A 26,579-nucleotide genomic window follows, 5' to 3' on the forward strand; every position below is an offset into this window, starting at 1 on the left:
GAGACCCGGCATTCCTTGTCTGGAACCCAAAGGCACTCAGGAAATTCCCAGGAGAGCTTTTCTTGGGTGTACTTGGGACTGTGGTATGCTGATACACTGCTTCAAAATGCCATGTGCACTGCAGCTGGGGATTCTTGCTGGGGACTCCACGTGCTTTGGAAAGCACTGCTCTGCTCTAGGCAGGAAAACAAGAGCCTGAGGGGGCTCAGATTGCTGTGATCGACCTCGGACATCCTCTGCCTGGCTGTGTTGAGTGAAAGCCTTGGTCTTGGCGTCGGTGGGGAGGGATTTCACCCTTTGGAAATGTTTCAGAAGCATGAAATGCTGTCCCTCCCAGTGTGCCGACCGCGCTGGGCTGAATTTTCCCCCTGCCCCCTCTCACCAGGGGAACTTTTACACCTGCTAAAATTTTCCCTTATATTTTTCAAATCTGCATTATCAGCACAAATTGCTTTCTCTTCTCTCTCTCAGGTGTAAAAACCCATTTTGAGTGGCTGGTCTGCTTTCCAAGGAGTTATTTAAGCACAGTAGGTCATCAATGTATCGCACATATTACGGCCATGCCTTGGCATTTGTTTTGCATTTGTAATCCAACACCCAGCTGCTTTGGCCTCAGACTCCAGGCAGCTATTTAGTGCTTCAGCTTGTGCTCAGGAATGCATTGTGGTGCTGTTTACTTCATTACGTGCAAGGCTCAGATGGAGTACAGTGAGCTTCGGCTAAAAAAAAGCAACAAACCGAGCACAACAACCAAAGCTGAAAAACGAGGGTAGAAAATAGGCTTAATATAGATGTTAAGTCAGGGTAGAGGGACCCAACAGAGAAAATTTGGGTACGTTCTGCAGTCATTGCAAGCATTCTTGCTGATGAAAGCAGAGATTACTTACAGTGCAATAGGGAACTGGACCAAAATAAAAAAAAAAAACAAACCCATCTACTCCTCTGCTGCAGCTGTTCTGTTGCTTCTCCATCTCTGGCTGAGCAAAAAGCACTGGAAAACCCCCCTCCAAGCAGTAAATGGGGCTTTCCTCTGGGAATACTCAGGTTTTGCTGGTCCTGATCTAGGTTAACGTTTCAGTTGCAGACTTTGCATTTCCACCTCCCCAACCCCTCCAGTTTTCACTGAAGTGCTATGGGGTCAGTCGCCCGGCTCCTTAGCTTGTATCTAGTGAAAGTGCATGAAGCCAAGGCGCGTTGAATTCATTACGTTTAGCTGGATAATTAGGATGCTGCTGGTTATGTAAGGCGTGGTAGTAAGCAAAGCTTTTGATCAGCTGATGAGGATTTTGCACGTATTCCTGCTGAGGCTCTCTAAGCCTCCCCAGGGGTGAGGAGCACCGGTGGCCCTTAAGCGGATCTAGGGTACGGAAACCTTGCTGCTCTGGGAGAAGGGGGAGAGGGCAGAGCTCCTCCTGCTCTTCAGCAGGTGAAGACTGTCACAGTGGGGTTCTCTTGGTTGCAGAGTAACTTCTCATGGGAGAAGAATTTGTTCTCTCTGAAACGAGGAGTGATTAATGGGGGGCTATTCCCGTCCTGGTGCTGCAACAGCTGGCATTGGAGGAGGGGTCAGAGGATACAGAAAAATTCAGGAAGCTGAGCTCCTGTCCTTGACTGTCACTCTTGTGGATGAATTTGGTGGTTAGCTGGACTCCCAGCTTAGGCTGACCACATACTGGTGTTGCAACATAAAGAAGTGCTTTTCTGGGCTGGAGGCTCAGCAAATACATGTGTAAGCTCTTGGAAGAGTGTCTGCACTTCACTGACACCTCCAAATGCTCCAGCTGACAGGGCAGGATGCTCAGTCATAGACCTTTGGTGGTCCAAAGAGGTTGAGTCACTTCATGGTTTTACTGGAAATGAGTGCTTTATAAAGTCTTGGCCCATTGAACTGAGATTTCTTTAAAAAATAATGGGTGGCCTGAAAAGAATAAAGGTGGGATTAGGATACAATTCTCATGACAGTTTGACTGTGTGAACAGTGCACAGTAGGTTGGTGTTTTTTTAGATACTGGTGCTAGAGAACAGTAATTCAAGCTTTAGGCTTGGTCTGGTTTTGGTTTGTTTTTATTTCCCTTGTTTGATTTACCCATTTGCCACTGGGCTTTCTAAAGATGAGATCATCTCCAATGTAAACCAGTCTCTGACTGTGTTTTAGCTTCTCACTCTTTTTGTGGTCAAGAAACAAGTGACATTCTGTGTGATGGTACAAGAATACATCCAGGTAGGCCTGGAGTGCTGGATGGACACAGTTATCCAACAGAGCAGGTTTAAAATGCATTTGGGATTGTATCAGCAAAATGTCCCTTGACATATATAGCTGCCTCTGGCTTGGCATTTGTTTTTTGGGTTGAGAGATCTGCTTTAAGGCTCAGGTGTCACACATTTTTGAGGGATGCCATTATATCCAGTAAGCAAACTATGCTGGGCTCTGGGAAGGATTTAATGAGTAAAGGTTGGATCAGTGACCTTTTCCAGGTGTATTGTTTTGGATGTGATCCTGCTGTAGAGCCTGGTGTCTGAATGTCCTGCATTTGTGCCCAGAGTCGGGGCTATATCAGTTGAACTCAGCCTTGCTTATCACATCCCGAGGCAGGAATTCAGTTTCACTGCTAAAAGGCAAAAATACTTTTTCTTTTTTCCCTTTTAATTTTTTTTCCTTTTCCCCCCATTTTCCCCCTCTATCTCTTCATTTTCCCCTTCCCCTTCCTCCCCTTTTTTCCTTTTCTTCGTAGGCACCATCCTTTAGAAACTATCTCTGCACTGTGTTCCCATGTTGAAAAGAGAGGAGAGGAAAGAAATCTAAGCCTATTTATAACAAGGCAAATAAAAAGAACCAGTATTTCATTGAGAAGGGACTAAGACATCCCTTAATTCCAATAAGCTCTTTGTCCTTTGCAGTAGCAGTAAAGAAGGATCTTCCTGCCTCAAAAGCTGATGCTTCCAGAAGGGTTTCCTTCTGTCTTTAGATTCAGAGAGGTGTTGGCTCCTGCAGACGTCTCGAGCTGTGAAATTGTTCTTATCCAGCTATTTCTGTAGCAGAGGGCAGGTAGAAGTGGCTGTGTGGATTTTCTTTGCCTGTTTTCCCTGTCAGGGTATGTTCAGTATCTTCCACTCTGCAGTGGCTTTCATTAAGGTGGTTTCCAAGCAATAGCACTTCAGTGGTTTTGTTTTCTTTCTTTCTCTCCCTACTTTTCTGTCGGCACATCTCAGGTTTGAGAAGAGTTGAAGAAAGCTAGACACATTTTCCATGTTTTCTCACCTAACCTGCCAATCTTTCCCTGCAACCTGAGACCAACTCCTACCTGTGCCCCATTTTTCCAGACTCCCAAACCTTTGCAGTACCAGGCTTAAAAAAAAATAAATCCCCCAGCTGATGCTTTCTTATATGTTAAGAGATAGTCTAAAAATAGTGCTCTGGCCTTTTTAACAGAACCATGTATTATTAAAGAAGGAATGAATAGGCGATGGAACCAGAATAAAATCTCCCTTCTTCTCACTGAAGAGAAGCTTTAAAAACCTCTAAGTGAAAATATTTGACCCTTTTGAAAACCAGAGCTACTCCTTGGGGACTGCAATGTAAACTCGAATTTCTGAGCTCATGGCCAGGTGCTTTTTTACCTTTGCAAATTCAGTACCCAGGTGATGGGTTGGGTTTTTTTTTTTTTTTTTTTTTTTTTCCCACCAAGAGGAGCAGCAGCAAGGATGGAACTGGGACAACCCTCACTTCCCTACCTCTGTGCCCTTGTGTTTCTGCCAGGTGCTCGTAGGTGGTTTATATATAGTGATAACAGGGCCAATTGCATTTATCTTGGGATGCAGCCGTATAAAACACTCCTAAATCGGGCTGGTGGCACCTGACACTGCAGAGTCACTCACGGGGGTGCTGCGGTGTAAAACGACTCCACGCTGCTGCCGTGGCGTCTTGGATTGGCTGCTGGCACAGATGGAAGTGAACAAGATGCCCTGTGCCTGTTCTTGTCTGAATGACCGGTTGGGACAAATTATTGCAGGGTGTTTCTAAGCAGCAGACTCTTCTCTTTGGCTCGGTTTTCTCTGTGTGGTGCTGCTTGAATAACAGTGTGTGTAATAAGCAATTAATGTCTATACATTTAATTTTAGAGGACACTGTAAATAACAGGTTTTACTTCCCTCCCTCCCCCAACTGTTGCATTGAATTTCATTCTCTTTAATTATAATAACAAATGTGGGGAAAATGATAAATATTTATAGTGGAATGAGTGGCTTTATTCCCTGAGTGAGTGAATGTCCCAAGGTTGATTATAATCTTCCATTCAGTCACAAATCAAAAGTATCTATTATACAACTTCAAGAATGAAACCCCAAACTTCTGCCAAAGGCAGAATGAAGCAACTTCAGATGTCGGGAATGTTGTTAATATGAACCTTGGTGTGACTGGCCAATACATTTTGTTATCCTTCTTTCTTAGCAGCTAAAAAGTGAATTATATGGCTGTAATTCTGGTGTGACAGTGCATTTTTGATGCTGCCAATAACTAATTTTTGAAAAACAAATGTCAGGCATTGTGCTTTGACATTGACTTTGATTCAGCGTGTCTCTTTTAATTTGTTAAAGGATATTTAGCCAGGCATATGAAATGATGGGAACACCAGTATTTTTCCCACGTTTTTTTGTGTTTATTGTAAAACCCCTTCTTTCAATATCCCATTTATTTCCCAGGTTTCTCTTTGGCAATCTGGGTTTCCTCCTGCATCCTTTGCATGCATGCTGGTCACAGGAGAAGCCATCCTGGCAGACCAGGGTATTATTGGAAATGCTGTTTATCCATTCATCTCAAAGAGTAATTATTAGCAGCATAACCCTTTTTATGTCCTCAAAATTTTTTTTACTTAGTTTTTTTTGCCTTTTTTCTCATTTAAGAAGTGCTGTGCCTTTACAGAGATAGTCTTGCTGCAATAAGAATAGTTTCAAATGGAACTGTGGATGAGTGGAAATTGATTGCCTGGTGGAAAATAAGAGCCAAAAGTTTGGCATAGTTTAAAACTAGTTAGTTTGCATCAGCATGTTCCTGCTTTTGCTTTATGACTCTATGGCTGAGAAGAAAGGAAGAACATCTCAGCTTTCACTACTGAATGTTTGATTGTCACTTCAGTGTTAGTGCTGTGAGCAGCTCTTGGTGGATGAATTCTTCAGACTGTGTTCTACTTTTCTGCTAAACTGCTGGGACTCCTTCTCTAAACTGCTAAACTGTGGGCTCTGCCTGTCTATTTACATCAAGCTGCTCCAAAAAGGACCTGCCTGAGCTTTTTACAAATGGAGGAAAAAAATTTATATATATCTATATGTGCGTGTGCATGTCTATATATATACTTATATAAAAATATTAAAAAAGCATTGCAGCTATAACCACTGAGTAATGGTCTGTTTGATTAAAATACTCCACAAAAAGAAATATAGAGAAGACTTTCAAACCTTCTTTCAAATCTTTATTAGCTATTCTTCTTTGTACCATCCAACTGCTGTAAGAGAGCCAGGTAGATTTTTAATGGTGTGGATTGTATTTTATAAAGAGCCCAGCATAATAGAGTCCTAACTGGAGCCTGTAATAGAGACAGTGATCATTATTGGCAATAAAAAGTGGCAAATTTGCTGGAGGTGTCTTGTGATTTTATAACTTCAGATGTCTTTCTTAACACTGTGCTTAACTAAACGGGTCTCAAATTAGAAATTTTAGGTTAGCCTAATATTCCCACAGGTTTTGTGATTTGGTTTGACTTTGAAGAGCTGAAATAAATTCTCTTTGGTTTATCACTCTTCTCCTTTATTATTGAAGCTGACAGAAGTGGCAGTATTTTCTAAGTGGTCAGATGAAATATTGGTTGTGTAACTTTTTTAATAGGTACTTTCAACTGCAAATAACAGGTTTGAGTTGAAGCTTGAGTAGAAGATGTCAGGCATAAATTTCTACCCTTTTTGTTGTTTTTAGTTTTTAAAGTAAGTTGTAGTGATGGACAAATGGTATATCCTCCCTGATGTCAAGGCTCATGGCATTTGTTCCTTTGGCCTTTCTTCTCCACCCACCAACACTCCAGCCATCCCTCACTTCTTTGAACATCCCCCATCCTCTCCTTTTCCCCTCCAACGTTTTCCTCCATCTCCAGTATCACACAATCTGTTTATAAACTCCTTTTCCTCATCTTTCAACCTCCATCCAAGGTCTCTTAGGTGAATGTGGTACTTTCTCATGTCACCTGGCTCTTCGGTGGGTGTCCACAGCAGCTCCTTCATGTGCTCCTTCAATGGGTCCATGAAGATGCTTTTCTTTCTTCTAATTGTTCTTTAGGACCCCAAGGACCATACAGAGGGTTGGTATTCATACACACTAGGAAAAAGGCCCTTTAGATTTACTCAGATAATTCAGAGAATCCTGGAGATAGAATTCCACAGGATGATAAGGAGTCTTTCCAAACCCGATGAATTTTAGGTGGTGCCTGTGTAAAATCACATTATCTGTGTGTCGCCTGGATTACTATTCTTATCTCTATTGCTCTGCCTTTCCATTGTTTCTTCTCAAATTAAATTGCAAATGACAAGGTGGCAGAGCAGAGAACGGGGAAGGGCAGGAACCCTTCATGGAATCATGGAATCAGGAGGAAAGGCTGGAAAATACTTTCAAGATCACGGAGTCCAACCATCAACCCCGTATTGCCAGGCCCACCATGTCTCTAAGCACCACATCAACACATTTTTTTGATGGTCCCTACCAGTTTGAGAGCTTTGTCCTGTTTCAGACCTTGGATACTACTTTAAATCCATAACATAACCATACCAGGGGACGGGGCTACTTTGTGCTCCCTGCATGGGCAGCCAATTTCATGTCTTTTATAAAGACCACAATCACTTTGTGATACTCAGCAAGGACTTCCTTCCTTCCTAAAGCTGGAGTAAGTTACTAATGGGGAATAATTGCTGGTAAGCCCCCTGGTAACCCAGCTCTGTAAGTCAAACAAAATATTGACTGTGAAGTGCTTCCCTTGAATTTTCACCTCACATTGTGTCACACTGGGTCTCGATGGCCATGCCATTGGAAAGAGGTGTGCTCACCACAGTGGGAAGACTCGGAGCGCTCTTCTGCGGGCATTTGTCGTGTTTAATAAAGGTGATGTTTACTGATTGGTAGCACACACTGTCCCATTCTTCAGTGGTGCTGATTTGCACTTCCCAGTCCAGGAGGCGCCCAAGTGTGTGCCAAGGTGAGAGCCGTCAAAGCTAACTGGGAGCCAAGTGCAAGAAGGAGGGGGGGCAAGCAAGGTCCTAATTTTTCTAAAGGAAAGCATGGCTGAACACCTGCTGTTCCCCAACAGAATAATATGAATTTGCATCAAAAAAGGGTCCCAATCAGTCGTGCTGGCTGCTTTTGAGGAGAGCAGTTGTGTCTGGAGGCATTCTGTTGGGGGAGATGTCTTCCAGTGAAAGCATTTTCCACACAAGGGCCATGGGGCCCACCCCGCGCGGGCTGGCATTTACAGAGGGGTAAAAATGCTATTTAAATTTCAAATGGCCTCAAGTTTTCACAGTTGCCATGTCAATAGATCAAGTTCCTTGAAATACATTTTAAGCGGAGTTTACACAGAGCCGCGGGAGCCTGCATTGACTCCAAGGGCTGCCTTTATTGTGCCTCCAGCAGCGGTAAGTCAATATGGCACATTGAAAGCAGCCCTGCTCTGCTGCTGAGTGAAAGTTAGCAAATTCCCCCGTCTCCTTCCAACTCTTTTTTTTTTTTTTGGTAGCAGCATGTTTAACTAGCTGAAATGGTCTTTTTTTCCCCCCTTCTTTCTTCTTTCTGACTCGTTTTGGGAAGGCGGTAATTAGATCAGGCTACCGAGCTCATCACGTCTTCCAAACGCATGTCCAGGCATGGCTGAAAACTGGAGTGTTACAAGGGAAGGTAACAGGAAAACAAGTGGCACTGGGACAGTGCTGATAAGGGCAGGCAGTTGCTTAGTACAGAACAATAGAAAATAAAACTTGGAAAACGAGACGGGCCAGAAGAGTGGTCGTATTTCATTGTAGGAGGTGATGAAGGTTACAAAGCTGTTGTTCCAGAGCAACATCCTCTGGGAGTGACCTGATCTGACCCTCCCTCCAACTGTTACCCATGCCTAATTGTAGTTCTCACTCATTTATCTTCCCTCCCTATTCAAAACAGCTCCAAGCAGGTTTGGGTCTTGCAGAAGATGTGGGTTATAGGCAAAGACTGCTGCAGATGGGGCTGTCTCTAAAGAGAGGTGGGATGGATGTGGCTGCTCCTGGGAAAGGCTTGAGATGTTGTCATTAACTCCCCCAGCTGATCCATCTGGGTATGAGTGTACCTGACACAATTGCCGTGGGTTAAAATCGCTGGATTTTTTTCTGGAGGGATGGTGTGTGGAGCAATGCACTGTGCTTCTGCAGTGCTGCTCTTCATGGCTGATGCTGGAATCCAATTTTCTCACTGGTCTTCTGGCGTGTGTCCGCATTTGGAACATGCAGTGAGTCTGCAGCACTGGAAACTGTCTTCTTTGATTTCTACAAGGCATGTTTGACACACTTCTGGAGATGCTGTGTGTGCTTCATCATCCACTCATGCAAGAAAAAGCGTCATTTTGCCTTGGTGTGACCACCATACAGGCACTCCCTTGTAAAATGCTCTTTAGTTATTTCTCCCTATGCCTTCCCAATGGATAGGTGAATCTGAACATCCCCATCCGTGGTCAGCACATTCTGATTTTGAGTTTGGCCTGTTTTGTTATTTTACTATCTGCAGTCTTCCCCCTTGTGCTGGAGCAGTCTGTGAGGAAGCTGCAGCAGTCTGGAAGCTGGAGTGTAGACTTTGAATTTTAAATGCTCTGGTATGAGCTGTTTTGTTTCTGTTTGGATTGCGCCTACCCCTTCTATCCCCTAGTCCTCCCCTGCCAGGATAAATCACTCCTGAGGTGACCACACATTTCCTGGGGAATACCATTAACTTGGGCAAGCAAATGGATGACCTGGCATGACATCATGTGGTGTTGGGTGCTGATGATTGATCCTTTTATTCTGCAACCCAGAGAATGTTCCTCTCCCTTTTCCAGGGCTCCAATAAAGCTCTGTGATTGTGGTGCCCAAAAAAGGATGGTTAGATTTACATTCTACCAAAAATAGAGGGTAGCATGGCAGAAACATATGTCTTGATTCTTAAAAGGGAAAAAAGAAAATATTTAGGAAGGAAAAGCGGTTCTGTGACTAATTATTTTTAATTGTTGTCTTTTTTTTAAAAAAAAAAGATCAAGATTGTTAGAGTGCTTCTTTCCCTCCAGAACATCTACAAGTGATCGGGCTACCAAACACACTAATTAGATGTCAAATAGACTTCAGTTCTTAAATTGGTTTAGTTACACAATGCAAAACATCACATTGGGAAGCAGATGGCGTGTCATTTCTAATATGTCTTGTAACTTGCCTGAAACCACTTCAAAGTTTCCTTAAAGAAAATATTGTTACTACTGACCAAAAGAGATGCCACTGAGTAGCTCTCATCGCAACAAGATTTTGGGTCAGTGTTTTGCAAGTATTGTCAGCGCCTTCAGTGGCTGAAAAATAGAGGTATCAATTTAAAAGGGTTTATATTCAGTGGATAAAGAGCTGGTGCTGTCTTAGAAAGTCAGGACCCTCTAATTGTGACCCAATTGGACACCAGAAAAAATGAAGGCTATGATATAATTAGTTTTGAAAAATTCTTTCTCTGTGCCCAAACTGTGTAGTTCAATTGGCAAGTCTGTAGGGCTGTGCCTTCCTTTGGAATGCCTTTGTTGCCCTGGAATCTAAATGATCCATTGAATAGGAATATGGGGAACAAGAAACCCTGCAGCAGTGGGGGGAATCCTTACCCTCATTTGCAAAAATATGAAAATTGCTCAACATCTTGTAACTGGAGTCATTAAAGCATTAATAAAAACAGCATTAAGTGCTGCCAGGCTGTTCCATTACAACCTTAATTACAGAAAGTGTAGGAAATGAGTGTTTGGGTGAAAAACAGCTTTAGGATTTTGGTGGGGATTAAGCAATACCAAATTGCAGGGAGAGCTGTGCTCAAGTGATCAAAGCTGGGAGATAACCTCAGCTATATTTCAAATCCATCCCCAAAGCTATAATTCAGTGGCTTTGGAAGGGGTTTTTGTCACATGGGTAGAAAGGTCCATGAGATACCAACAATAGTGATGAAAAAAGAGTCAGTATTATGTAGGGGGATGAGATTTTTTTTTTATAGGCTCTTATATATATGAAAGGTCAGTTCAAGTGTCCTCAGATGAGGACACTTCAATGCTTGAAGAAACACTTCTTTCCATTATAGGTTTCACTAAATATTGTTAGAAGAGTATTGGTTTGGGTTGGAGTGAAAAACAGGAAATAAATCAGTGTAGGCAAAATAAGGCAGAGAGTTTAATTTTTCTCTAATATTCTTCTTTCATACACAGCTATTAGTTTATTCTAAGTTACTTAAAATTCCATTTTCTAAAGGAAAGTGATAAATGCAAAGAATTAGTTTGAAATTAGTATCTTAACGAGTTGTGCAAACTTTGGAATTATCTTCTTCTTGCACAAAATAATAATAAAAAAAAAACTAATAAAAAATAGAGGAATTTCCTCCCTCCCTTCCATCCCAAGCTATTAAATGGCAGGAGGAGTAGGGTAAGCCTTGCCACAGGGCATCCTCATATCAAGGATGCTTAATTGCCTCAGAATCTACTAATCTAATATATGAACAAATAGCAAACCCATTAATTGTGTTGATTTAAAACCCATTTCCCTTCTTTTCATTCTGCTTCCCCCTCCCCAGATATCTTTACATATCCATCCTGTTCGTGACAGATCATTACTTGTGAAATTGGGTGATGTATTGACCTTTTTTGGGGTTGTGAGGCTGTGTCTTGCAGGGTTAGGGCTGCTTTAGGAGGAGTTTGGATGCCGTGGTGGTGGGGGATGCTTTTTGCTGGGATGAGGTGTGGTCTAAAACTGCTATTGCATGTGGGACCTTTGGTCATCCCTATGTGGAAAGAGGAAAACCAGGCTGGATAACACCTTCCCTGGGAAGGGAAGAGGGGAGATGGCCCTTTTGAGTTATTTTCACACCCTTTAGTCCTCCTGCTGGCAACACAGTTTTTAATTAACCTCATTAATAGGGGTATACAGAGCCTCAATCAATCTCTTGGTGAGGGCTCCCGAGGATGTCTTGCTTAGGGACTCTCTGATAAGTGCATTTGGCACCAGAACATGCTGAAGATCTTTGTCTGTGATGCTAATTGCTTGTGTCATCCCTGTCCCTGCTGCCAGCTAAGCAAGGTTCTGGAGGTTTTCCTGAGCAGCAGAGAGTTTCTTTGGAATGAAAACAACCTTGACTGTACTTTTGATTGTTTCATGTGGCAGCAGTTTGTTTTCAGTCTGCTCGGCAGCGTTGGAGGAAGTGGCAGAATTTTGGAGAGGGAGCCCATGGGGACTTAGTGGGGAGCTGGGGAGTTTGGAAGATACTTGTTTCTTTTGGGTTCCTTAGAAAAGTCTGTTTCTGAAATAACTAAAAAAGCACACCCAAAATGTAAATCAAAAGGAGTAATGAACAGGATTGCTTGCCCTTGGTTCTTTGTGGCTTTCCCAAAACGGGGGTGTATGACTACATGGAGCTGCATCAAGGTCATGAAATTTTGCAGAATAGCAACCAGGTGGAAGAGAAGGTAAAAGTAAAGCAAAAATTCTGGAATTAGTGTGGAAATGGCCTTCCATGGTGTTTTTCTTGCACGCTGCTTTCTGTTGAGTGCAAATGACATCATAACATTTTATTCATCTTTTGGAATTACTTTGTTTTTTAGTGCCTGATTGGTTTCATCCAATGTGGCTTTTTGGGCCCATCCACATTTTTACTAAGGATTTACAGATCTTGGGGAGCACCTTTTAATAATATTGGCAATAGATCAATAGACTTGTTTTTATTTGCTGCTTCCCTAGACCCTGCATAGACAGTCTGTGCACCAATACCTTCAAAATCCTCATGTCTTGAATTATGGTTTTGAGAATTTGGATCCAATAGATTTTGATCCATTCCATTCTCTTTTTTTAAGGGCAGAGCAAAACTGGGAACTTAAATTTTTTTACAAAGGGATTACAGAAACTTTTAGCACAATCATTTTTTTTTACTTCGCTCTGGGAGTAAAGATGCCAGAGCATTTAAGAGAAATTGAGGGGGTGGCAGGTGGGTTCTGGGGGCCCTTGCTGATGGATGTGAGTGTCTTCTCACCTTCCTGGTGGCATTGGATTGTTGGCTTTGTGTGACTCTGGAATAGGAAAAGGTGTTGGAGAGCATGCAAGGGCTGTCTCTATTGCCCATCTCAGATGTTGAACCCTACCCTGGTTGTTATTCTAATTACAGATGTTGTACTTTGCTGTTTGTTTGCATGGGGGTTCAACTCTCACAGTAGCCTCTCGACCATACACTCAAATGAACAAGAATCACCCCAAAACTCTTTAATTCTCCAGTATTTTCAATACCTAATTTTTGTTTATGCCATATCCAAAAGAATCCACCCTTTCAGCAGCCTCCCTTGGTGGCCTGCAGAAGAATGGGAAGGTCTCCTAACCATTTCCCCATTTTATTTTCCATGAAATGCGAGGATTTTGAACAGAAAACCTGACAAGTTGTTTCCTATCATGCATTGTAATTATCTATTATAATAGGGAATAAAGGATTAATTAGTTTTCAAGCTGCAGATATGATTTAATTAGTTTTCAGGCTGTATCTGAAACACCTGTCTTGGCAAAATCAAAGTGTTTTCATTTGGGGGGTAGGAAAAATAGGAGAGTGGGAGGGAAGGAGGGGGTCTCTGATGTTTGCTGACCTGAGGGGTTACTCCCCCATTTTCCACCTTTATTGAGGTGTGATGTGTTTTTTAAATGGTCAATTTAAAATGTGTTTAATTCCTCTCATGTGCACACACTTGCTCAGTACACATCATTGCCAGTTCCTGCCACTCTTCCCCAAATTCAAAGAAATTTTGAGTGTTCTCTATACAATGCATGTTCTGTCTCCAGGTATGTCACAACAGAGAGGAAAGGACCAAAACCCCAGGATAATTCATTATTCTGTGTGATTCTGTGTGATAAGCTGCTCTGCCTCAGAGTGAAACTGCAGCCTCTCTACTGCCCTTCCCTTCCAAAACAATAATAATAGTTGTAATAGTAATAGTAGTAATAATAATAACAACAACAATAACAACATCAACCACAACAATAACAATTATAAAGGATATATTGTATATATTGCATCTATAGTATATATTTTATATAGTGTTTGTAATTAGTGTTTTTATTGATATTATAATCGTCATTATCATTAAAATCTGCAAGAAACTAAGCTGGTTCTTCCTCTGTCCCATCACAAAACCATATTTCAAAGTCATTCTCTCCTCTCAAAAAACCATGTTTCAGTCACTCCCCCCAAGGAGGTGTGCAAAGGAATGAGAGTTTTCCTTTTTGGAGGTGAGAGAACAGACCATTTCTGGAAAAAAAAAAAAAAGAGCTGTTTTTTTTTTGGGTTTTTTTTTTTGTTTTTGTTTTTGTTTTTGTTTTAATTCAGTATCTTTTTCTTGGCGCATGTCTTTTTTTCTCTCCATCTCCCTTTCTCCCCCTCCACTTTCCGTGGGAGCCCTTGCCTGGTGGGGCAGCTCTCCCTCCGCAGACGGGCGCAGGGTGCAGCGTGCTTCCCTGCTGTAGTAGTAGTAAAGGTCACGCTTCCCTGCAGTGGCTTTTTTGGCTGGGTTATTTTCAACTCGGATCAGCCCATCCGAGCTTCTCCCTCTGCCTCACTCTCACACACTTCAGCGTCCATGGGAGCAGCACAGCGAGCCGGCTCCACTTGAGTTTATTTTCCTGTTGTTGTTGTTATTATTATAATTATTATTATTATTTCTAATTTATTTTTGGTTTCTTCTTTTTTCTCTCTTTTTTTTTTTTTTTTAATTTTTTTTTTTTTTTTTGGAACCGCTGGAGCTCTGCGGTTGGGTTGCGCCTGGGTGCTCGCCAGCAGCTATAAATAGCCTTGTGTACAAGCAAGAAGTGCCTGAATGAGGTTGAGCGGCAGGAAAGGAAAAGCCCCTTTTGGCTTCCAGCTGGCTGCCGGCCAAGCAGCGCATTGCTTCAGCAGATGAGTGTTTTGAGGTAGCGTGGGAAGGAGAGAGCAGTGAGTAAGATGGTCTTTCTCTGGTTAGAGGTGTGTGTGGATGTCTCGGTGTGTGTGTCTTTTGTTGGGCTCTGATTTTATGAATGGCTGCCTGCAGACAGGGTGGCTGGTGATGCTCAGGGCAGCTTTGGTCCCTCGAGCCTCGGGAAGCACGTGAGGATGCGCTGGAGGATCGCCGGTGAAGTGGTGTCGGGTTGGGAGTCAGGTAGGTTTTGGGAGTGATTTTACACCTTATTCTGGCATCACTCGAGTTTCTTCTGCCTTTTAATCTGGTCTGGAAATGTGGCGTTTAACTGGGTTGTTGGGTGTCCCAGCTCCAGGGCTTCTCAGGACAGCTCAAGATCCCGGTGGGCTTGGACTCCCAAGCTTGGGAATTGGGAATGATCTCTGCAGCAGAAGGGATGGGACCATCATTGCTCCCTTCTCCCCCATCATCTCTGGGGCTGAGCTGCTGGTTGGGTATCCCAAAAACACCCACAACCCCAAACCTGCTCCTGAGGATCTTCCTAGTCAGGGGATGGTGGTGATTTCTTGGATTACTGTAGCACCCTGGTGCAACTCAGGCTGTGCAAACAGACTAGAAGAAAACACTCAAAATCAATGCTTCAGAAATGCATTTTTACCCTCAGTGCATTATAACTGATTTTTAATCAGACTTTTTTAAAGAAGACTTTTATCTATTTTTCTCTTTATATATATATTAAAGAAGCAATTGAAAAGCACCTTTAAGGGCTGTATAGAAGCATGGATTAAATGGCAGTTACTATTGAATTAAATGAGTTTTTATCAGAACACTTAGAGGTGCATTTTCAATAAAAAAACTGAATTGGAATGGGGAAAACTTGAGTTCCCTCTGTCCAGTTCTTTCAGCTCCACTGAAAGGCTTTCTAGGGAGAACCACCGCCCAGCCTGGAGAGCCTGCCAGGTTTGTGGGAAGGGAAGAGGATGAGGAGAGTTTGGGGTCTTTGGCTTTCAGATTTAAAACCAATAAAACCACCACAAAATTTCCTCTTTTGAATTTGCTAAATTTTAGTCTGAAGCTTGAGTATTTCAATGAGTTATGAAATACTAAAACCAGGTGAGAAAAGTAGAAATTGAGGAAATTTTTTGCTTTCCCCTCTCCTTATGATAGTTAGTTTGCAAACTCAGTGAGAAACATTTATGCTAAAGCAATACAATGTTTAAGAAGTACAGTTAATGATTTACTCAAGTGGGTACGATTTCCTTAAAACTTTCAACCTTATGAATTAGCACTGCAAAAATATGAGCAGGATATTAGGGATCTTCTGATGATGGCTGCAGTGGATTTTAATAGTGATGATAATGAGGCAATGATTGCTTGTGTGCAGGACAATAGAATCAGATGTTTGTGGTGTGTCCTGATATGATTTAGCAGTTATTGTCACTAGAATAGACTCAGATTTTCCCCAGTGTGCCACAGAAACACTGTGGGGTTTGCTCTCTTAAATATTTTGGGGACTTAATTTCCACCCTCTCTTTTTTATTTGAAGCTTCCTGCTAATTGTGTTGACCACCCTGCAATGCGGGTAATGCAGTGTTAATTTAAAAAAAATAAATCAATCTCCCTCTTTCTGCTTTCATAGCTGTTCAAATGCTATAACTGCATTGTATTGCTGGATCATTTTTTTCTTTTCCTTCTGTAATTGAATAATCTCAAAATGTAGGAATGACACTCTATTTATTTGAATTGTTTAGAGGAAAATTAATAGGGCTATTTTTATGATTGGTCTTTTGTGTCATGGTCTTATTTTTCACTATCTGATTTATGTGGCTAGAGTAAAAAGACAAAAAAAAATCAGCCTCATTTGAATTGCTGATATTTCTTTTATAGAATTTTAGGTTGGGATTTTGTAATTTCTGCTTTTGGAGCAGGCCACAGAGAACTCCAAACAGGAGGACATGAAACATGAAGTTTCTTCTGTGGTGTTGTGATGTCAGGGCTGCTTCAATCTCCCACAGTGAAATGTAAGATGCTGCAAAATGCAGGATGGCTTGAGAGACCCAGGGATGCTTTTCCACCCCCATTAAATTCTTCAGGTGGCTGGATCAGAGTGAGACCCTCGGGAGGGAATGGAATAGGGTGGGAGCTGCTGGCTGGAAATGCCATTAGGGGAATTTGAGCAGAGAGGGTCACCAGAGCCCTTTCTTAAACTCAAGTGAAGGTTGCGACCCCCAAGTCCTGGTGGGGCAACATCCTCTGTGAAGCTCCAGGAGCGCTCCCGGATGGAACCCAGACGTGCAGGGCTGGCTTTCCACTTTGGGAAAGGGTACAATTTGTTCTGCACGGCGGTGTTTGCTCACCCCGGTCAGAGATCAAACGTCAGGCTGAGCTGGGAGTTTGCAAGGGACAGTTTGGAGAGTCTGTAAAGAAGTGGACATGGGGACACCGCCTTCCCGACCAGGTCTGGTCCCTTTCCTGGGCTGTGCTCTCTCCCTGATGCTGGCTCTGGGGCTGGGGGAGCTATTTCAGAGGTGCTGCCCCGTTCAGTTGTGCAAACAGAGGGTTTGGGTGGGGGGAGTGCATTGGTAGCTGGAAATTAGTGACTGCCTGGCCAAATGTGTCTGTGCCAAGCCAACGGGGTGGCTCGGACCCCAGGAATGGCACAGGGGCTGGATGTCCCTGGCAGTGCTAAGGGGTGGGTGATTCCTCAAACACAGCCCTTACTCGGCTGCACCTCACTTATCTTCTCATCCTCCTCTCTTAGCAGAGGAGTAAATCTTGAAGTCCCACTCTTTGTTATTCCCGTGGTGAGCAGCTCTGCTTTGATAGACTCCATTTAAAATGCTGAAAGTTCCTTTTCTTCACCCCTTGGCCTTAGAGGTGGTTTGAAGCAGATAGATACGATCAGCTTGTGGTTCTGTCCTTTCCTTCCCTTTCCTGGTGTGAAGGTCTGTGAGGACAAGAGGGGGAGCAGAGGGACTGGCTGCCCCTCCAGGGGCTCCTCGCCTTTTCTGGCAACAAGAACACGCTATCCAGAGGGACACTGTTATCTCTGTGATAAAATGCTATTTATGTTGGGGGTTTCATTGTTGTTTTTGGTTGGTTGGTTAGTTAGGGTTTGTTTTGTTTGGGGTTTTTTGTTTTTGTTTTTTGACAAACAGCCTTATTGCAGTCACAGCTCTGGAAGAGTTAAATCCAGCTTTAGGGAGCCTGAGCCAAGCAAGGCTTTTTGCTGCCTGGTCCCTGGGAGCTCCCTCTGCTCGGGGTGGCCTTGGCTTGCTTGTGGCAGCATGGCTGATAGGGAAGTGCTGTCCTCTAATAAACGACAGATAGCGACTAAGGAGATGTTAAGAGCAGAAGGTGCCACATGAGAAACAAACACCCTAAGCACTTTGGGGGCTGCTGGCAATGATTGCCTTCCTGGGTGGACTTTGCTTTGTTCCTGGGTTGCACAGTTCATGGACCACATCAGGGAGTTAGGAAGTTACTGCTGTTTCTGGGGCCAAAGCTTTCTTCTGCTAATTATGGCACAATGCCTCTGCATTTTATATTTGACGTTATTCTTTTTTCTTTTTACCTGTACTGAGGTATTTTAAGTTAAAACCTGGTATCATAAGAGTTTTTATTTTTTTTCTCTAAGCACCTAATGATCGTAGTTAGGAGCTGAAAACCTTCTGCTTAAGGTGAGGCAATGCACCCAAGTTTCGCCACCCTAGAAGGAATTCACATCTCCTGGTGCAGCTTGGAAGGTGGTGCATCAATGGTGAGAGACTGAAACCACACTGCTTCTTTGAATGACAGGCAGAACAAAGTATGAGACTTCATGTTTTAGCTCCTCAGCTAAGCCAGAAAAAAAGGGGCATGAAAAAATAAACTTGTTCCTCTTAGAAGACCCCATGCCCACACTGGTTTTATAGATGTTATAGCCATAGTTGGTGGCCACTCTTGCTTCCGCCTGTTGATGAGAGGAAGGATGAAGCACTCATCAGATATGCTGGACATGTGGAAATACCTGGGTTGATCCCCTGCTGTCTTGCTCATTTTCTCTTGGGTCCTCCATAAGTCACTTTTTCTTCCAGTGCCCCAACCCCATGCCTGTAAGCACAGAAAACACTTTCCAGCTGCACTGGGAGGCTGGAAGTGATGCATCAGTGTTTGCAGGGTACTCAAATAATAGAAATAATAATTAAAAACTAATGCATTATTAATGGTTTATAAATAATAAATAACAAACATGAATGAATAATTATAAGAAAAATAAACACACAAATAAACTTAATAGTTTAAACAGCAGTTATGTACTCACCCAGCATGTGCCTTATGAAATTGTCTCCTGGTTATGAACAGGATAAATTGCCACTGTGATAATCCTACATGAGTATAAGGTGTCTTAGGAGACGAGGTTGCATGAGTTCAGGTTGGAATGAAGGATTTCAAGTGAGTTCAGTATGCAAAGAACAAGATGCACCATCCCCAACGAAAGGATCTCTTCTTTATTGCTACTTTATTTATTGTTATGCACTTCTTATGTTTTCTTGTGTGTCTGTGCATGGAAATCATGGAGAGGGGTTTGTGGGGTTATTTCAGCAGCAAAAGCATCACTGGATACTTCCTCTATTTGAACTTTGGAGTGTGAGATTGCATCTTAAAAACACAACTCTGTACAAAGGAGCATATTGGTGTGTACAGTGTAATTAGAAGTGTAATTAGCCCTCTAATTAACAAAAGTCTTGATTTTGACATCCAGAATAGTGTACTGGTGGTAAGGAAGAATAGTTGTTCCTATGACAGGGTTGCACAGTGTCCCTGGTGACTCTCTGAGAGCTGCTGGTCCCCGGGAACTCCGGCAGAGCTGCCACAGGGATCCCAGTGAAATATGTAGGGCAGGGATATGTGCTGCTAGGAGAACGATGTAGGCACAGTGCCACGGAGGTAGAGGTTAAATCATTGTGGCCTAATGCAGATTGGCACTAAACCCTGCCAAATTAAGTGTTCAACCTTTTGTCTGTTAGGGGTTGCATTAACCAGGTGTAATTAAGAAAAACCCAGTAATTTTACTCGGAGAGAGAGTTCCGAGAGGTCTTGTGCCTTGAGCTGCAAGAGTGAAGAGTGCAAATGTCTGTCAAATTCAAGTGTTCATACTAACAGGTTTTTACCAAAAATGAGCCAGCAGGGGGAATGAATTCTGATGCCAAGCAGAAGCTCCTGCTGCAAAATGCCATGGCCTAAAGAAATGGAGAAGAGCGGAGGGTTGAAAGGAAAGGTAAAAACACTCTTTTCCTTAGTGAGGTGCTAATGATGCTTGATGGTTGCTTTAGCTGTATCTGATGGGCTTAGACCCCACCCGTTTCTGGTTTTCCCCATCAGAGAACATCCGTGAGATAACAGGTTTTGTGCTGGGACTTGTATTTATTCTGCCTGCCTCTTTCTAGCAGCTTGGAGCTCTGCTAGTTGCCAGCTTGGTTCTAAATTAGCTAGTCTTTAATTTTGGGGCATGTTTTTCTGTTTTCTCCACTGAAGGAGGAGATGCCCTTCCCTAACTCTGCATTCAAATCAAGTGTAATGAAGGTCTCCTCTGAGCAGAGGTAGCAATGAATCGGAGGAGATGAAAAATCAAGCAGCTGCTTACTCTTTCCTGTTTCTCTCCTTTTTTTAACATGGAGGCAACTGGAAGGCTTGATTGCTCGTGGTGAAAATGATTTTAAGCAGTTCAGCCATTTAAACTAGATTTAATTTTTGGCTTGTCTTTTGGCATCATCGTTCATTCACACCAGTGAAGTTTCCTGGTGACCGGTGTAGCCTCCTGGTCTGGAGAAGCATGAACTCTGCAGGGGCAGTCATGCTGATATGGTGGCCCAGACCTTCATCAGTTTTTATGTTCCTCGTGATGGTGCTATTTTTTTATCTTCTGGAAGCTCCTTTCTGCTGTAGCTATTTGGTGTCATCTCAGCACACTGTGCAAAACGGATCACTTTGGCTGCGACGACTCTGCAATGCTGGAAAGAAATGGTTTGGGTTTTGTGTTGGGATGAGGCGTTGAGTTCCTGATCCTCTCTGTGCCTGGTGAGCAGAGCTGTCCCACTGCAACTGCTCCTTTCCATGGTGGAACCGACCACAAACGTGTGTGTGAGGGTATGGAGGAGAACATCTTCTCTCTTGGGACAGAGGACCCGTTTCAGTGGGAGAAAAGCCATTTCCGTGAGCTGGAGGGTCAGTGCAGACCCATCAGAGGTGACAATCTGCTAGTGAGGTGACAATCAGCCAATCTGCAAGAAATCTTCAAGTGGAGTGAGACTCCACTCGGTCACTGACGATCAAACCCCGGCTCAGCAGCTGTGCTGGCCCTTTCATCTTTCCAAGATGACCCGAGTGCTGTCACAGTCGTTGAGGTACCATGAAAAATTCCCGACTGCATGGCTGCAGCATCCACCCGAGCTGTGCCAGGAACAGCCCCTGTGGGTGTTGTTTGACTTGACAGATTGAAGGTGCTCGTTCAATTAATGCTGCATCATGGTTCTCTTTCAATAACGCAGGAATGTCAGCAGTTTTGTTTACAAGCCTCCTGCTCCCCGATTTAAGTCGTTCCTGACAAAAGGAAGTTTAAATGCTCGCATTGATTCCTGGCTCCGCAGTGCAAAATATCCACTTGTGGCAAAAACGTGGAGATTTTTCAAAGCAGCCTAAAGGATTTAAAGTGCTTTTAACAGCTCACAGGCCTTGGACCACTGCTTTTAAGCATCCATGAGTCACAAATAGATTTAGAAGATAAAATGCTGGGTGCTGCTGGTTGTCTCAGCACATACTTCGCTTATTTATTTATTTGATGAAAGCACGCTGACTAAATTTACCCTTTGCAGTGTTTAGAGATTCATATTCACATATTTGGTCTTCCTAAAAAAAACATGTTGGCTTTTGTAAAGAATGAGATGGCTTAGAAGTAAGATTTCTGGAGACTGTCGTAAGTATTTTCCCTGTCACTGAAAGAAACTACCCAAAAATATAGTCCTTAACAATTTCATATGTGACATATGTAAGAAACTAAGCTGCTTTCTAGTTTTCAAGTAAAAGCTTGAAAATAGCAAGGTGGGTTGTGGTTTTGATTTGTGGTTTGGGTTGGGTTTGGTTTTTTGTTTTTTGTAGAAACCCAAGTTTTTAAGAGAAGTTGTTAACTCTTTCCACTTTCCTGTGGACTTAAAAATGTTTCACCCTTGAATGCTAGCTTTGAATTTTTTTAAAAAAGGCTAATTTTGTGTTTCATTCAGACTGTTGTATATTAAGAAGGCCCAGTATTGGAGGAAAAATGTGGAACGAGAAAAAAAAAACACACAGAATTTCAGTGTGAAACTATTTTATGTGTCAGATATGTTAGAGTTAATTGGCTTTTGTATGGTGTTCATCTGCAGTGGATCTACCAAAATAGTCTAGATGAGTGCTCTGCTCCATCTGGTTATTATCTTGCCTGCTGTAATATCCCTGTGCCACGCTGTTGTGGCCAGCCAGGGCTGGGAAAAAGCTTGCTGGAGATTCCCAAAGATCTGCTCTGTGATACGTTACCAACCTGTCAGGGGCTCACTTGACAAATTGAAAATTAGCCAAATGCTTTTTCCAAGCCAAAAGTAGACTGAGATGATGTCTATGCATCATACCAAAGAGCTCTTTTGAGTTCCTTAAGGTGCCTGACTCCAAATACTCCTCAGATTATTAATAGTGCCCTAATAAACCTGGAGAGCGATCCTATAAATTTCAACATGTTCGGAGGTCAAACAGTGAAGTCAATATTAATTAATAGTCAAAAGCAGTGTTTTATTTCATGTAATCAGCCTCCTGACAATCTGAGCAGTCTTGGAGGTTAGTTATGCTCAAAGAGTGGGAGCGATGCCAGGGCGTCCCGTGCTCTGTGGCTATAAAATACCAAATAATCTGGAGCTGCTGCATGTAATAGCTGAAGATTTAATGAATTCCCTGAAATGCTCTGTGCTCCTTCATGAGGGGTCGTAGGAGTGATGTGCTGGTGGACCTCGAGGTGGTTTCTCTTCACCCTGTCCACAGAAGAAAAACAAAACCACAAGAAGTTGGCTTTATTATGCGGGCAGAAGAGAGGTACAAAAACCCAGGGGGTGGGGTGACCTCAGGTGTGTGGAAGCTTCAGTGGCTTCGTGGTGGCAGTTCCAGAGCAGAAGTTTGCAGGGGGAAAGGAAGGACACGTGAAGGAGCTCTGCACTCGTAGCACAGATGGGAAAGGAGAGAAGCTCCATAGGAAGGGAAGGTGTAGATGTGGTGCTTGGGGATGCAGCTCATGGGTGGACCTGGCAGTGCTGGGTTCATGGTTGGACTGATCTTAGACGTCCTTCCCAATCTTAATAATTCTGTGATTCTAAGTGGATGTCCCTGGTGCCAGCTCTAGTATTAATTAAAGGACTTCAGATTTGTTTAACATGCACTACTGAGAATATTTAAAGGTGTAATATTCTGTTTTGAGGGAACTGTCAGATTACTGTGCTCAAAAGCCATTCCATTAATTCAATTAATTTGTAGAAGTGATTTATAGATTATTCTGCCTTTCAATAGCTGACCTGCTGCTCCTGGAAATTCCTCATAAACTCTTCTCCTTTGCCTGTCTGGTAGTTGACATCTCACCTGATTTTGGCTGTGGTGTAGAGTCGCCCTTGGTGAACAAGGGTGTGTGATCCCCATTGCAGGATGCTTGATAGCAGAAAACCCATCTCGCCCAGAAGTTCTGCCTTCACTCATTTTGATGCTACCTCGAAACTACAACATGCTGCAAATGCCACCCTCCACCCCCCAAAAAAGGACTGAGGGGTTAAGAGGAAAGCAAAAGAATATTTGCCAGGCAGATGCACAGATCCCTCTTAGCTGAAGTGCAAAGATGGATGCTTCGTCCAGGTGTTTGTGTTTTCTCCCCAGTCCGTTATTAGACTGGATTAAGATACCTTTTGGTTACCATCTCTGCTCCAAGTGACAGGCTTCTCATAAGTTATTTATGTGGGATGTGTCACCTGATTAATTATATTCCCATATAACCTGACGAGGCTGATGCAAAGTGTTCCCTGGTGTGAGGATTCACGTGTGATGGAGTCGTGCTGGATCCACTGTGCTTATCTCCAAACCTGCACCATACTTTGTTCTTAAGGAAGAAAAATATAAAAAAAAATTGCAGAGATTTGTGGCCAGCTAACCCAGGCAATGCTTCATTTTTGTGGAAGGAAAAAAAAAAAAAAAAAAAAAGATTTGTGGCCAGTGAAAGGTTTACTATTGAATTTTTTTAAATATCATGTATACATGCACACCCATAAATAGAATACATGAATATAAAATAAACATATATTCACTGCCAGTGCTAGTTATGGCACATTAGTGTTTTAATTCAATTTAAATTCATTTTGCCTGCCATCCCTTGCAGCTAGAGTTGTAGTCTCCAGGTTGCAGCATCTACAGTGGAGTCCCTCACCATGGGGCAGCTGGGTGCAGGGTAGAGTTGAGCATGTTGGTTCTTCTAAGGCACAGCTTCCCTCTCTTTTAATTTATTCTACTGCTGAAGCTGCTCAATTCACTCCAAGAACATGAAATTTTGACTGAAGCCATCCTATGTCCCAGTTTTGGTCCCTGTTCAACGGAGCACATCTTGTTATTCTTATTGCAGCATATATTAATTTCTAGAAGGCCTTTGCTGAAAGAGGTGGACTAAAGAGGTGATCTGAATGATCAGGATTGTTTTTTTTCAATGACATTAACCGGATGTTAGGCAGCCTTTGGTGGGGGGGACGTGTGTAAATGGAATGTAGCAGTGACATGTGCTTTGTCATCCACATTTTTATATCCTGATGAAAAGAAACAGGTTTTAGCTATTTTTCAAAAAAATGGTCTAAGTCCTTTGCCATTTGTACTTTGCCAGTATCTTGAGCTTTCCTTCCATGAATTCTTCTTATCCCAAGTGTTTCCTAAAGGAGATGTTTGGTGATGGCATTGCATCTCTGCCCCCTCTGTTTTCCTGCTCAGCCTTTTGACTTAAGTGCCATCTCAATAGATGGAGTTTTTGAAGGTTCTGTGTTCCTGCTGCTGCCTTGTGAGAGCTTTGCTCTGCCATCATCTTGGCCAGGTGTTTTCTCCCATCTGGGCTGTCTGGGGTTTTGGGGTGCAAAACCCAGCTGCCACATGGAGCTGCAGGAGGCATTGCCCCACAGGCTGGCCCTCCAGCAACCTGTTCAACAAACCTCTGGCTGATGGGGCACCCAGAGCTGGTGCAATCCTGCAGACTTCTACAGCTGCTGCTTTTCCCTACCTTTTTTATTGATAGCATTTTGACTTCATCTCTGGATTTTGTGCAGTTGAGGAGATAGATGCTCCACTCGAAGGTACCTCATTGTCAGCTTCTCCTCTGCCACAGGAGTGCTTTGTCATTCTGGCCACACGTGGTTTTTAGCCTAAAACGTCTGAGTTTTGAGTGTGGACTGTCAAGCACATCTTCAGGCTTATTGGTCAGCAAAGCATGTGTGCACTGAGCACTGAATGGCCCAGCATCACAGTGGGGTTTTTTTAATGCCAACTAATCAAAATGATTTCACTTGATCCCTTCTTTCTACACTGGTATAAAAGCAGGAGCAATAACCAGAGGTCAAGTAATTTATTGAGAGATGGGCTTTTAGGGTGTATTTTTTTTTGTCTTTTAATCCAAGGGGTCAAAGATTAGTCTTGGCTTCATTGGGGATGAGTGTGGTGTGGGTTTAGATTTAGCTGCAATCTGATACATCTTCTTATGAGAAAACTGGGTGCCTCCTCTCCCCTGTAGCGTCTCTTGCTCTGTTTTTGATGCTGTTTTTTTGGTTTTTTTAAGTGTGTGCCTTCATAGAATCATAGAATGGTTTGGGTTGGAAGGGATCTAAAAGGTCATCTACTTCCAACACCCCTGCCATGGACAGAGACACTTCCCATTAGACCAGGTTGCTTCCACAAAGCCTAGAAGCCTGAGCATATTTTACTTTCAGTTTAAACAAGTGCTTATGTGCTCACTTGGCTAGGGGAGGATTAAGTCCTGAGCTGCCACTTTCCCTGAGAATTTGTCTAAAAGAATTGTCACAAACCTCCAGCTTTTTTCAGCTACACCTGTGACATGAGTAAATAAAGAGGTCAGTGCTTTTGTAAAGGACCAATTACATTCCAAAACCATATCCAATAACCCTTGTTGATCAGACAGGGGTATTTTGGGTGACACCATCCACCCATCTGGTATTTTTTTCACTGATATCACTGTGCCTGTTCTTGAGCTTTTATTGCTCTGGCTATTTCAGCCAGGGATGGTTCAGCCACAATGCTGGGGGAAGCAGCGGGTGAGTAAATACTTGCTTCTCAAGCAAATTCCTCTCTTTTGGGATAGGTCTGAATGGATGGAGCCTGATTAATACCCACAACTGAGGTTGGGCATTCATGCCTGAACTCCAAGTGTGATTTTCATGAGAGGGAGAGGCCAAAAAGCAGTGTCAGGAGCTGGTTTAACTGGTGAAGTGTTGGTGTTGAGTGAGAGGAAGGGCATGATGGGTGAGAGTCTGGGGTGCCTACCTTGGCTATGCTTTGTTCTCCAGCTTGGCAAAGATGTTGTAGGCCTCAGCCATAAAAGAATAATACTTAAGTACCTTGATATCTGGCCAGGTATTAAACACCCTTAAAGCTGTTTTTTTTAAAGGATGTTGGACCCTTTGTGTGATTGTTGGGTTTAGGTGATACCTGCCCAGGCACATCCAAGTTTGCCAGCAGGTGCTGGAGTTTGGTCTTCCATCTTCATCCTGAGTGCTGAGAGGCTTTGAGTGGGATGCTGAGATACTCTTTTCTCCAAATGGGTTCCTCCTGTGTTTCTAGGGGAGGTTTAGTGCATGTGCAGAGAGAGGATTTAATGCTAATGTGTCCTCCATCAATATTTGTATTGAATGGACACAGGGCTCGCTGAACTCCCCTAATCTCTGGTTTGTGCGGCTGAATGATGGACACAGTCTTGGCCTACATTGGAGAGAGGAAGGAGATGTGTAAAGGGAAGCAGGAGCTGGAGTTGCTAGGGAAACATGAGCAGGGATGCTCGCATGGCTCTCACCTGATCCCTGCCACAGCAGCTCCGCAGCGCAGGTTCCCTTTCATACAAGTGTCATGTGGCCTCCTGGGTGAATTCAGGGTTACAAAAAGCTGCTGGAATTGTCCCAAGGCTCCAAGGGCAGCAGTGATGCCCAGCAGGAGGCCCTCAAAGAGTTGGGAAACACGCAATCAGACCCATGAGTGCTCTGGGGATGTGCTACCCATCGGCATCACAGCTGGTCCCTGAGGGTTGTTCTGGGGAAGGAGGCAAATGGGGATTTGCTCCTTCTGGGATCACTTTTGAGGAGTTGCCAA

At 43.2% G+C, this 26,579-nt stretch overlaps 1 protein-coding gene across 2 annotated transcripts in view; it reads left to right on the forward strand.

Annotated features, from left to right (window-relative positions):
* Positions 1–26,579, forward strand: part of ACVR2B (activin A receptor type 2B) — a 104,924-nt gene that overhangs the window by 22,948 nt on the left and 55,397 nt on the right. Inside the window, exon 1 of one of the 2 annotated variants that reach the window (XM_068175214.1) lies at positions 16,470–16,647. The exons of the other annotated variant lie outside the window; for it this stretch is intronic. Coding sequence (XP_068031315.1) covers positions 16,623–16,647 — 25 coding nt within the window. The 5' untranslated portion in view covers positions 16,470–16,622. Of the gene's footprint in view, positions 1–16,469; positions 16,648–26,579 lie in introns of those variants that run through there. 2 annotated transcript variants of the gene reach the window in all.

This window comes from Anomalospiza imberbis, chromosome 1 (genome assembly GCF_031753505.1).
Source record: "Anomalospiza imberbis isolate Cuckoo-Finch-1a 21T00152 chromosome 1, ASM3175350v1, whole genome shotgun sequence".
NCBI classification, from domain to species: Eukaryota; Metazoa; Chordata; class Aves; order Passeriformes; family Viduidae; genus Anomalospiza; species Anomalospiza imberbis.